We start from the raw sequence: 14390 nt of genomic DNA, 5'->3' as shown, positions 1-14390 counted from the left end.
GACCTTTATTCAAACGTATCCTGCCATCTGTTATCAAGTCCCAAAATATATCTGCGCCGATTAACATGTCTATGGGTTGACTTTGATAAAACTCAGGATCCGCCAAAACAATACCGTCGGGTATACATAATAATTCGCTTCGTATAGCAACAGCGGGCAGCGAGGAGGTTATGTGCGGCAATACAAGACATTTCGCGCGCGTATGATAGTTGCCTTGTATAGATTTAATCTCGACATCACATATCTTAGAACACTGGGATATCGATCCTCCAACGCCCTTTATTTGTTGAATGGACTGTAAACTTTGCGTATTTAATTTATCACATAACGATTGTGTAATAATGCAGCGTTCACTACCACAATCGAGAAGTGCGCGTATTTTATGATAAATACCTAAGTTATCTGCTATTTTTACAAGTGCAGTAGATAATAAAACCGGCTGCATATCGGCTGACGACTGCGCGTATTTGACGTCTATTTGTGACTTACTAGCCGAGTTGCCTGCCACATGCACGTGTGTAGTATCCGAGTTTGAACCGTAAGCGCGCTGATCTGAAGATGCATTATTGCTTAGCTTCGACAGGCTGCTACAATAATCTGCATTTTCGTCGCGATGAATTATAGAATTATGTTTCTTATCACATCTACGACACGGTCCATACTTACAAACATTAGCTGAATGTCCTCCTCGCAGACAATTTTCACATAAATTCTTGTCGCGTATAAATTTTAATTTATCTTGTAAGTCTATCTCTAAAAAAGATTGGCACGAATATAACTGGTGATTAGCAGAACACATGGGACACAATTTATATTGCCTTTTAAATTGTGTTTTATTTTGGGACTTATCTACGGCTACATGACAATGAACTTTAGAAGTATTAAAAGAATTTTTATTAATAGGTAAATTTTGATATTTTTTGCTATCATAAGTACTACTCTTATTGTGCGTAATAGTAAGAGTTTCTAGCACATCTGCCCTTTCTCGTAAAAAGGATAATAAGTTATCTAATTTTATTTTTGTATCCGTTGACCCTAACACTAGAGAACCTTTTCTTTGCTCCCATTCTCGTTCAGTTGTAGTATCAAGCTTAGAAACTATTATATATATTATTAAGGTATCCCATGACCCTGTGGGCTCACCAAGAATTTTTAATGCGCGCAAATTTTTAAGAACTGTATCTATAAGTTTTCTTATTAATGTTGGTGATTCTTTTGATAACGATTGAATTGAAAATAAAGCTTTCACATGATTGTGAATGAGCAATCTATTGTTATTATATCTATTTAATAATAACTCCCAAGCAATATCATAGTTATTTGTTGAAAACTCAAGAGAATCGATTACTAATTCCGCACTACCTTTTAGCGAGGACTTGAGATAATGAAATTTCTGTATACTGCTAATTTCTTTTGAATGATGAACTAGGGACAAAAAGGTATCACGGAATTCCAACCAATGCTCATACGACCCGTCAAAGGTTGGCAAAGAAATAGTTGGCAATTTTACTGACTGTAATGCGCTGTTCACCGGTTGCCCGGAAGCTTCCCTATCATCTTTAACCAAAACCCGTGTCCTAGCTAATACACTATAGTAGACAGTCTCAAACTCATTACGAATCTCAAGCTGATTGTCTAACTCGGATTCAGATAGAAGTTCTTCTATTTTATCTTGAATTTTATTGTACTCATTATATAAACTAATTACTGCGTCTGTGCGAAGCTTAATTTCGGCCTTTTGGTCAAATAATAACACTTGGTTTTCAAAGGTTTCAATGTAATTTTTAAACTTAGTTAACCTTCCTTTTATGGAGGCCCTCTTTTTGGATAAATCACGTAACATATCATTGGCCTTTGATTCTAGTGTATGGGAAGTCATTTTTGTGTAATTTAGAAAAGAATTCAGTACTTACAGTTGTCCGAAGCACTGCACGATGGACTTTAAATACTATGACCGTACCGACTTACTGACAGATTTAATCACGCGTACACAACAACCTGGCCGAATCGCTTCACCAAATACGCTGTGCTGCTACCAAGCACTTTGCCCAAAAGTTCAATTATGCGAATTTCTTGAATCTTCATAAGCTGCAAACAGCCGCCTTTTGTATCCTGGTGCTGGTTTGGTATCCGTGGTCGGAGGTCCAAAAATTATGGATGCGCGCGTATGAAGCAGGCTACCTGAAGCTTACTTTCTTGATATTGTCTTGAATGTGATGCACTTTTGTAACTTTTGCTAAACTTATTGCGAGTTCGCACGTGCGTGAAAAAAATATGGCTGCACTTGCCGCGTAAAAGTTTTAGAATAGAAAATTGCACTTGTCAAACGTCCTGACGTCACATCAATAGCCAATGGGAGCACTCAAATGTCACTTTTAAGTAAGTGTTTATTGGTTGCACTATACAGCACAGATTAAGTAAAAAGTTCAATGACAGATACATGCACAGTTTATATCCAATTATTAACTGAGTTAGAACAATTATAACTCACGTCTCACATAAAGCATATCTCTGGGCAGAGGCGCCTAAATACCAACTGCTCCCTCTGGATCGTATCCAACGAAGGGCCGCTCGAATTGTTGACTGCCATAGTGTTTCAAACAACTTGGACCCCTTGGAATTACGCCGAGATGTAGCTTCACTCTGCATCCTCTATCGGTTGTATCACGGGGAATGCTCTGAGGAATTGTTCAGAATCATACCACCTGCAACGTTTCGCCATCGTCTCACGCGAAAAATATACCATCCTCATCACCTTGATGAGTGGCAGTCTTCCACGGTGCGTTTCTCGCATAACCGTAAAACTCTGGAACGAACTGTCACCAGCAGTTTTCCGGACCTATAGGTCGTATACGACCTGCAAACCTTCAAGAAGAGAGCGTATTCTCTCTTAAAAGGCCGGCAACGCACCTGCAGCTCTTCTGATGTTGCGAGTGTCCATGCACGACCGTAGTTCCATCAGGTGACCCGTTTGCTCGTTTGCCCCCTTATTTTATAAAAAAAAAACAGTCACTGGTGAATAATGAGAGCAGGACCACAAAAGCACTTGACTGCTACTGTAGTCATAATGATGTAAACAATGTACTGTTGTTTTAACAAGTGCGTCGCTTTGTACTTTTTTCCTTTATTTCAATTACATATAATGGGTTTATCTGCGTAATAAGTTTTATTTTAAATAAATCATAAACATGAGTTAGAAAGGGTGTATCTAGTAAAATATATAATTTGTAACTACTTAGTTAAACTAAAAAATATTATTTTAGTTCATACTTAATTATTTTTATTTTTAAACATTATACCTAGATCCTGTCTGTCTTTATTACTCTCGTCTTCATGTCTAAACCACTGTAACGATTTAGATGAAATTTCATATTACGAAGTTACATCTCTAGAAAAGGAAGTTTCGAGAATGGGCATAAGCAATAATCGGCCAAGTGTTCCGTACCGTTATAGAGCAAAAATAGGCCAAAAATTATGTTTTTTGTATGGGAGCCCCCGTAAATTATTTATTTTAATTTAATTATGTTATGTTATATTATGTCGGATCTGTCAAGAAGACAATATCGATATTTTCTTAACAAATTTTTAAAATTTAAAATTTGCTTAATATTACAATGTTTTTGAACTGAAATATACTGAATTGTATCTATTTTCAAGAAATAATCGCTGAACAACTTAGAACAAAGCCGGTGTGATAAATACATAATATAAAAAGGTGCTCTTTGGAGGAGGAGCCTGTCATTGTTTGAAAAAATAAAGAAGCGAAAATATATGGATCTGCCGCCTGCTGGCCTTGTAGAAGTACTTTCCTGATTGTCAGAATGAGTCGTGAAAAGATACGTTAACGACAAAAGGTAAAAGATAATTTGGATCATGGATTATAACTCACTGTGAGAGAGGCCTGAGCTGTTTCTACGAGTACAGGGTAACTCAGTGCGGTCCAGCACTCTGATGCATATTAATGACGCTGACTGGGAACCGTCCGGAGAATTAGCACACGAGCTATGGCTAGCGACAGTATAATGCCCAAGTCTACGCCGCATGATGAAAGGTACAGAATACAGTTACAATAAGGAGCAGCAGCGACGTCCTAAGTTTAAATAAGTATACATATTATTACTACATATTATTTATCTGAATTATTCTTTAGTTAATCTTATTATTATTTATTTTAATTTTTTTTTTTATATTTTTTACTTTGTAATGTATGTAAATATAAAATATATTCCAAGATTCTAGTTTAAGTTATATTTTAGTACCATGTCTATGGACGTTAATAACAGCAGCCAGGGCATTGAATGCCCGCACTGCCCCTGTTCAAGTCGCCGTTTCAACGGCGTTCACGGGTTGAATATACATATCAGCCGCAAGCATAAAAACCTGCTCCCGCAACCTTCGTCTGATTTATCCTGTATCTCGCCATCCCCCGGCAGCTCCGCTCAGCCCAACCATACCGACCCCTACGATTTCGACAGCCTTTCCAAGTTCAAGCGCAGTGTTCGCGTACTGAAACACGTGCCCAAAGGAGCCAGAAGTCTCGCAGCTGGCAAACTTGCGGACCTCATCGATGCCTGTGTCGATAAAAACACCAAAGCGGCCTGGTATGATTTTTTAACATTTGCCTTCTCTGCACTGAGAGTACCTGATCAGACAAGCAAGTTATCCCTCACAACGAAAGTGAAACACAACATCTACAGCTCCTGCCCCTTGCCCTGCGAGATCCCAACTCGGCAGCCCTTCAATCTATGCAAAAGGGTTGAAATGAAAGTACACGAAGGTGATTTAGCAGGCGCAGCACGTCTGCTCGTCTCAGACTGCAAAATCGCCCCCGCCGACACAAGCACCGTTGAGTCTCTGATCCAAAAACACCCCACACCCTCCCGTTCACTATCCATACCCCCCCTGTCCTCCGTAGAGCTCTTATCCCCTCTAGTGCTGTCCCCATCGGATGTCGTTTCTGCTATACAAAGCTTTAGTAACTCGTCTGCCTCCGGCCCCGACGGCATCCGCCCCCAACACCTGAAAGAATTATTGTCGCCCTCCGCTGGCGACAACGCCTCGCGTCTGTTAAAATCACTTGCAAATCTCTGCAACTTCCTACTGCAAGGTGAATTAAACTCTGATGTAGCCCCATACCTATATGGAGCGACACTCTGTGCCCTCTTAAAAAAAGACGGTGGCATACGGCCTATAGCCGTAGGTTCGACCTTTAGACGCCTCGTGGCGAAGTGTGCATGCCGAGCCGTCAGGGAACCTATGGCGTCACATCTGCAGCCCATCCAAATTGGCTTCGGAACTGCCCTCGGCTGCGAAGCTGCAATTCACGCGACGCGAGCCTTTGCTTTAAACTCCGCCAACAGCGACTGTGTCATCGTCAAGGTGGACATTAAAAATGCCTTCAACTCTGTTGAAAGGGATTCCATCTTAAACGAGGTTAAGGATCTAATCCCTTCTCTATATCCATTTCTTCACCAGTGCTACGCTTCACCCAGTCACTTAACATACGACAGTCATAAAATTTTATCACAGGTAGGAGCGCAACAGGGTGATCCCCTGGGTCCCCTTATATTCAGCCTAGCCATTCACAAAAAAATATCATCGATTAAGTCTCCACTGAATGTCTGGTATCTTGACGATGGCACAATTGGAGGAAGTCCAGCGGTAGTCGCAGAAGATATCCGAACTCTCACTAGTAGTCTTAAAGAATTGGGACTTGAAATTAACACCAACAAATGCGAATTATTCGCTTGCGGCGAGATAGACTTACCGATAATCACCACCTTCGATTCCCTGCTCCCCGGAATAAAAACCCTCAACAAATCAACATTCTCCCTACTAGGCGCACCGATATTCACAAATGGCATTCCGTTGGCCCTAGAAAATAAAAGTAAAACCCTTACGCAAGTCCGGGAGCTTCTCGGCAACTTATCCTCCCACGTCGCCTTAATACTTTACCGCTGTTGCTTTTCCCTACCAAAACTCACATATATCATTAGAACGGCTCCAACTTGGCAATTCCATATGGAGGTCTCGAAGATAGACGCTATCATCCGGTCCACGCTGGAGGATATACTTAATATCTCTCTCAATGATCTGCAATGGCAGCAAGCTGCATTACCGGTAAAATACGGCGGTCTGGGTATCAGAACTATGGGTTCTGTCGGTTTGCCGGCATTCCTTGCGTCGTCGAATGGGGTTGCTAATCTTGTCACTAGCATTTTAAAAGTCCAAGGTGCAAGATGCAGCATCCCCTTTATGAACGACGCTGAAAATGCCTGGCACGAAAGTTATCCCGGAATTAACCCCCCCGTAGATGTCACCTCCCAGCGCGCCTGGGATGAACTCTGCTCCAGATCCACCTTAGTGCAAATAAGTAATTCATTTTCAGAAACAGCGTTGGCCCGAATTAAGGCAGCTAGCTGCCCGGAATCAGGCGCTTGGCTCCAGGCGTTACCATCACCGCACCTCGGCACTCTTCTCGATGATAACACCCTTCGAGTAGCGGTGGCACTGAGACTGGGTTGCGAGGTGTGCGAGCCTCACCGCTGCCCATGCGGTTCTGAAGCTGACGCCTACGGTCACCACGGACTTAGCTGCTTTAAAGCAGCCGGCCGTTTTGCTAGACACCATGCACTTAATGACATTCTTCGTCGAGCTTTGGTGTCAGCAGACGTACCGTGTGTTCTCGAGCCCCCCGGTTTGAGTAGGAGCGACGGCAAACGCCCGGATGGCCTTACTTTGATACCATGGGAAAAAGGTCGTTGCCTCCTATGGGATGCCACGTGCGTGAGTACATACGCCGCTTCGCACATTTCCGGCACTGCTCGAACCGCGGGGTCTGCCGCCGAATACGCAGCCAGGCAGAAACACACTAAGTATGCGGATCTGGGGCAGAAATACCTTTTCGTTCCTTTTGCCGTGGAAACAGGGGGTACCTGGTGTAACGAAGCTAAAGCTTTCGTTCGCCAGCTCGGACGTCGGTTGCGGGAATCGGGTAAAGATCCCCGCTCCGGGGCGTACCTGGCCCAACACGTCTCCCTAGCCATTCAGCGCGGTAACGCGGCCAGTGTGATGGGGACATTTGAGCACGGTACGCTGCGGGGTGGCCTTTTTGATTAAGATTTTTAGTTTTTCCCTTTTTTTTTTTTTTAGTCTAATTATTATCATTGTTAAATTATTTATATTTATGTTTCTGTAGATTATTGTTATTGTTAATTTTATATTCTGAATACTATAAATAATAGATCATAAACATTATTATTTATTAGACTACAGATAAAATAAAGGATATTGTAAAAGTTTCAAAACGGTGAAAAAAATTACGTTTGTTGTATGGGAGCCCCCTTAAATATTATTTTTAAATTTCAGAGGTCTAGCTATAGCGGTTATTGAGTAACATCCTGACGGACGGACAGACAGACAGACAGACGGACAGACGGATAGTAAGACAGACAGACATCGAAGTCTCAGTAATAGGCTCCCGTTTTGACCCTTTGGGTACGGAACAAAAAAAAATTGGTAACTGCCGCGCGACAAACAAATTCAACGCAATAAATTTGAAAGCTACATCTGGTAATGAAATAAAACATTAACAATTATTTATATCGTTAAACTATACGTTAATGACGTCGATACTGATTATCGCATTACAGCTTTATATAAACGGATTCGCTTAACGAGCTTAGTTGAACAACTTTGTGTCAATAGGTGCGCTAACTGCCTTTGTTTATTACGAATTAAATGTTCCCTTTGTGTGGGTTACTTGTGTATACTTCTTGTTGTATTACCTAGCTGGGATTTTGCATAATTAAAAGTTCAATATTGTTGAACATTGTAATGCGAATTATGTATACGCTGGTTCAACGTGAACGTCAAAATGTTCAAAGTAAAATACGGATATCATGTTCATATTATTTTTAAAGTCAAAGTTTTCAATATTCTAAAATCGTTCAACATTCTAGAAAGTTCAACAGTCTAAAATACTCTGAAAGCTATTTTTCCTTTTTAGGGTTCCGTACCCAAAGGGCGGGAGCCTATTTATACTAAGACTTCGTTGTCTGTCCGTCTGTCTGTCTGTATGTATGTCTCCAGGCTGTAACTCAAGAACGGTAATAGCTACAGAGTTGAAATTTTTACAGATTGTGTATATCTGTTGCCGCTATGACAACAAATACTAAAATCAAAATATTTAAGGGGAGCCCCCCTTAAATATTAATTTATACAACAAACGTGATTTTTTGGCCTTTTGTGCTCTATATCAATAATGACAAGAGGTAGGTACTTCAATTTTTCTCATAGTCCTTAATTATATTATGTGTACTTTGATACTTATGTAATAATAATTTTAAAATAAAATAAAAAATTAAGGGGGGCTCCCGTACAAAAAATATAAATGTTGGCCTAATTTTTCTGTATAATGGTACGGAACCCTTCGTGCGCGAGTCCGACTCGCACTTGGTCGATTTTATTTATAGATTAATTTTGATGTTCAATGGCTATAACATTTTTAAGTTCGTCAGTCGCTATTAGATATAAGGAGAATAATATATTATCATACAAACGATTAACTTGTCCGTAGCCAACGTTAATTGGTGAAGTAGAGACTTAGAACTAGGCTACATTTTCGATTTATAGACAATCGAAAATTATGTGACTTCTTTTGGCCCCCGTAGGTAGGCCTTTACCTAAAAAATGCTTATTAATAAAAAGGCACCACCTTAAAATTAAAACACGCTTGACACGGCACAAGTAAGCTTTATTCATTTACAGTGCGGTGGTTAAGAGTTCACGGATTGCTGCCCTCGCCTCAATTAGACCAGCAGACGGTGAATTTCAACAGCACCCCCCCTGGACCCTCGTGCACTCCCCTGCACCCAGTGTTGCCAATTTCAGAGAGTTAAAAAATATCAAAAACAGCAACTCAACATTGAAAAACAGTAGAAAACATGTAGGTGAAGCGAAAATGCTACATTTCATACTTAAATCACTTTTTTATTATGATATAGGATTACCATTTTATATTTTTATAATTTAATTATTTACAAACTAGGTACATATAAAAATAAAAATTAAAGCGAAAAAATGTTGACTTTAACATTTAATTTTCACATCAGTAATTTCAGTGTCGTCTTAATTACAATCTATTGAACAAGAACAGTAACCGACCTCAACAGGGACCGACCTCAAGAAAAAAACTAGATCTACTGTTAACAGTAATGTTGGCAACACTGGCTGGAACCCTTCCCCGTGGCGCCGCCTCACCCCTCCCTCGCCCTGTCTATAATTAGTTGCGAAACTTCAATTCCGTCGTCGGCCTTAAGTTATTTAGCTATTAGGACCCGTTAATTACCTGGATGAATGATCTCGCCATCAATTCTGTCTCGAGGGATTAACAATAGCTTAAAACATAAATTATGAATTAAGAGTAGCACCTTAGTAATAATCTATTAAGAGTATGCGTTGCTTTTGGCGACTGGAGTACCGATAATATTATTAAGTGAAACGATTATGCTGCACTTGTAAATAGTGCATATTATCATCATAGATATTATTAATTAATAATATAATGGTTAACATTTAAAAATGGTACGTATTTCTCATTCAAAACATTATGTAGTGTTATTAATAATTAATCCACTTATATTAATGAGTAATTAATCGATCAATTAAAATTGTAAATATAAAAAAATATGAATAATATAATATGTTCTAACCTAATTCTTGTACAAGCAACCTAATTAGCAGCTATCCTTTACAGGCATCACGAGCTTTGGAAAACGAAAGTTTAAAAGTTATGCTAATGAGCATGTATATTTTATTATAACAGAGAATGAGGATTTATTATTATATTTTAATAATAAGCTAGTAAAAACTTCCACCTCGCTATTGTTAGGAAAAATGTTACAGTCTTTAGTAATGTTAGAAAATTATGTTAGGCGGTTTTTTCACTCCTACACAAATTGTTAGGTATGAAGATTTGTAAATGTTACATTCTTGTATTTTTATATTCAAAAGTCAACTATAGTCTTCGTTATTTACAAAAAAATATATATTATGAATAAAACGTCTGCATAATTGGAAATCCTTTTAATTAGAAGTTGTTAAATGAACCTAAGCTTAATTGTTATTGAAGTTGTCATTTTTCCTTTTTTATTCACTTAGTGACAATTGGTTGCAGAAAACCATGTCATGGAAGCGGGCCAGCATCACCATGACGCTGTGGACTCTGCTCATCATCCACACCCTCGCTAGAGCAGAAACTGGTAAGAAATACATTCAATATAGAGGTATTAATATACGAACGGTCGTTCATATTAATTCTGAAACTTTTTTTCTGTATGACGGAAATAGGAGGAAGGAAGAGAAAGTTTGCTTAGCCTTAAAAATAACTTCAATAACTTTTTTTATCAACATCTCATCTTAATATCTATTACATGCAAAACACTCTCATCTGAATAAACGGTAAGCTAAACCAAAAAGTTACTTAATCCGTCGACCAAAAAATTTTGCAGGTAACCAAAAAGGGTTTCCGCTCATAAATATTATTATTTATGGGCGCGTGTAGCCTTTTTTCTCAAATAGGCAGTTTATATTCCGTATAGATTATTAAAAATAAGGTATTATTATAATATCCGACATAATTCAAGAAAATTGCTGGCTTTAGGCTTAATATTGTTAAGGCCCGATTCGACCAAACTTGAAGTTACACGAGTATAACTATCATGAGAATAATTTTACTCCTTTAATTTACTCTAGGGTGTTATCGTTTGCATTTTACCAAGTTACTCAAAGATTATGAAATAAAATGTCAATTATAGTTCACAACATAGACTTAATATATACTGTCGTAGCATTATAGGTTTATGGTTCACAATGACACCGACCGTGACAGTTGAACCCTGTTGTGCAATTATTCTCAGCACGCCTGTTTTCTTAGCAAAGATTAGGATCCGAGATAGCTCCGAGGGCACTCTAGACCATATTTTTTTCTCTTGCCCAAGATACCAACCTTCCTTATACGATTTCCTTCCCCCTACTATTCCTCGCCCTATCAATTTTACTTCAGTTCTGTCCTCTGTAAATACTCCCTTAGTTGAAACTTTATGTTCATACATTTATACTAACAGTATTAAATTGTAAGGTGTATAGGACTAACCCTAGATTTTTCAACAGTCACCGTACGCGTCTCACCATACCGTAAACTTGTTTCTTCATAGAGCCATCTCATAAAGTAAAGTCTTTGCCAAAACACTCTGATACTGGCAACTCACAAAGGAGCCATTAATAAAAAAGAAGAAGAACTATTCTCAGTTTAATATTTACTCCACCAAAATAGCCCGTGTGAATATTTACTCCCGTGTAATTACCTCATTCTTGGATTAGAAGTTGGAAAAACACAAAACCAGCTTACTCTTAGATTAGGAGACAGTTATACTCGAGTAAAATTTTACTCCAGTTTGGTCGAATCCGCCCTTAGTACGGTACGAATTTTAAATCTATACAGATTATAAGCTAAGTTTTTTGTTCGCTTCACAAGGGAACATAAAATGTAATGTAATCTCAAAAAGTAGAACAAGTTACGTAATTCAATTAGAAATTTAATCAAAAATTAGTACTGTTAGGAACATGTTTTGTAGCTGTACAGTGTATGTATTATTAAAAGCAACAGAAACACAACTCACACGCTAAAATTACTTTCGCAATAACACGGGCTTAAATGCAAATATGATCGTGATTTATGTAAAGCCCCGGGCTTGGGCTTAAATCTCGTAGCGCGTAGACAGCCGTAGCACTTCGTAGCGCGTAGCGTCTACACTGTAAATGTAAAACTACATTGTGTCACTGTCTACAGTCTAAATGTGTCGAGTGAGTCTACATTATAAATGTCTCTTGTCCCAAATCTTGATGAATGATAGTGTCAAACTTGTACGTAATACGGAATGTATTATATTGTATTCCGAATAATGGAGAATATATTTTGGTGATTATATACTCGTAGTACACAGTACACAGTATACTATGAATAAAATATGTTTCAAACTTTACGATTTTTTGGTCATTAAGGGCCTGTTTCACCACTTCCTGATAAAGCTGTCCACCAATTAACTTGACAGATCAAGTATGGAGAATCCGTCAAAAACAGGCGCTAAATATTTGTATTTGTTGTGTGTGTCTTGATGTATAAAAGTTTAATCGTAAGCCCAGAAAAGCTTATTTACAATCTGGTAATAGTAATAGTAGGCTTTGTTTAGGGATTCGTACGGGATTCACTTCGATTTCATGACAAGTAGGTTAGCAACAGAAGTGTTATTATACCTTTCTTCAATTGTGTATAGAAACTGAGCCAACAACGACGCAGCTGACGACGACTCGGGCAGCGCCGACGACGTCAGCCGCATGGACGACGACGTGGGAGCTGGCGCTGAGCGAGGGCCAGGCCATACAGAAGGCGCTCCAGTTCCTGCTCGCCCAGCGCCGCGCCGACTGGGGCTGGGGCAACGACACCCACCACGTCATGCTGACGCTGCAGGTCAGTGGGGGGACAGACATCTGACAATATGACATGCCAGCCGAGGGACGTAGGAGTGGCAGGTAGGGCCAACTAAGCAGCCGCTGGAGGCGCCATCTCCCACAGGGCGCCTCAGTATGCAATAAAAGAAAAAATAAACAAGCGAGAGAGCGCCATAATCCGATCTCAGTCCATCCTACAGGCTCTCCCGACGCGGCAAGCCTACGCATAGTTTATAAAGTGGCATTTTATTTGAATTTTTGTTTACCTTTAAACTTTCCTATGGGGCCGGCACTGGATAGGAGCCCAAATATCATACCTGTGTTCTGTCACTCCTGCCAATGAATCTTAGATTATTAGGTTATACCAATCATAGCGCGCATAAGATAGCCTTATAATCGAACGAAGGTCGAAGTTAAATATCGGGGTCGATAGATCAAAATGGCCAACACAAGAGGGTGTACGTTTTCATAAGCAAATAACTCTGCATCAAGCACATAACTCGAAAGTAAAGTATTATTTACATTACACTGTATTGTTTATTCAGCTGGCTAACAACACTGGCAAGGAGATAGAGCAGCAGAGCCTGGAGATGCAGCTGTCAGCCAAACAGATGGAGATTGAGATACTGCTTATGATGTCCAAGTACGTTGCATTCTCTTTATTTTTTTATTTTTTTTATTTTATTTTATTTAAATTGATACACCAACAACTTATTGCTACAAGATTACATTATTTCTTTACAGGTATACTTATTCTAAAACAAAAGTTAATTACAGGTGTACACAGCATTCACAATAATTAATATATTCTCCGTACAGTTATCAGAAATACCTATTATATATAATAGCAAGACACAATTTTAATGATTCACATTTACATTAAATACAAAATTACAATAATATCATTTACAATTATTACTTAATTAATTATAGTTTATTAAAAGTATTATTTTTACATGTCAACATAACAAAATTTATTAAATGTCAATAGAATTCAGTTACTGCATAAAGTTATTAAATAATAAATATACTTACATTAAAAATGTCCTTAAATTAACTTATTTAATAAGATAGATACGCACAAATAATTTAGGGGAAATGTCAAAAATTGAGAATTAAAATGCAATGTGAACTAAATAAAACTAAATTAAACCTAAACAAAAGACGATAAATTAAATTAATATTAAATATAACCACATCAATATGTACACTATTGATGTGGTTATATTTAATATACTCTTATCATTATCTTTAATTAACAAATATAATTTTTTCTTGAACTTATCTAGATTGTCATGGAAAACATCTACAGTGTGTAACAAAAATAAGTGATAATACTTTAGGGTGTGTATTTGTTCCTTGTATAGAGTTCACTGTGAAAGTAGCAGTGCTGAAAGACCAAATTTTTTTTCACTTTTGTATGGGCAAGGGCCCGAGCGTCATGAGTTTCCCCATACAAAAGTGAAAAAAAATTTTGGTCTTTCAGCGCTGCTACTTTCACAGTAAACTCTTTACAAGGAACACGTACCCACCCTAAAGTATTATCACTTATTTTTGTTACATCCTGTATATCGTATGAAGCAAATTTATTGTAGGAGTCTGTTATTCGGTTTAGGGGGGAGTATTTTCCTAGGTTGGTTTTAGCAGGACTGGTTGAAAAGGTTTTAGACTACGGTTTAGACTTTAGGGTTATATATGTCCATGGCCCATGCGTTAATTCTATTAAGGTGATCGCACATTTATCAGCACGCACTCGCCGATTGCGCCGCATTTTATAATTCGTTGTATGAAATGTGAAATTTCGCACATTCATCCGCACCGCACGCGTCGCATTTCGTGTACTATGCGGTGCGTTCTACGCGCGTACAGTGCTGAGTTAA

The 14390-nt window shown here is 38.6% G+C and overlaps 1 protein-coding gene across 1 annotated transcript in view; it reads left to right on the top strand.

The window, feature by feature from the left end:
• The window catches only part of LOC121728221 (uncharacterized protein CG3556), a 59671-nt gene that overhangs the window by 39152 nt on the left and 6129 nt on the right, over window positions 1–14390 (top strand). The window contains exons 2-4 of the mRNA XM_042116358.1: window positions 10178–10262; window positions 12336–12529; window positions 13056–13153. Of these exons, the coding sequence (XP_041972292.1) occupies window positions 10184–10262; window positions 12336–12529; window positions 13056–13153 (371 nt within the window). The 5' untranslated portion in view covers window positions 10178–10183. The remainder of the gene's footprint in view (window positions 1–10177; window positions 10263–12335; window positions 12530–13055; window positions 13154–14390) is intronic.

This window comes from Aricia agestis, chromosome 6, assembly GCF_905147365.1.
Source record: "Aricia agestis chromosome 6, ilAriAges1.1, whole genome shotgun sequence".
Taxonomy (NCBI): Eukaryota; Metazoa; Arthropoda; class Insecta; order Lepidoptera; family Lycaenidae; genus Aricia; species Aricia agestis.
This window is presented reverse-complemented; position numbering and strand designations above follow the sequence as displayed.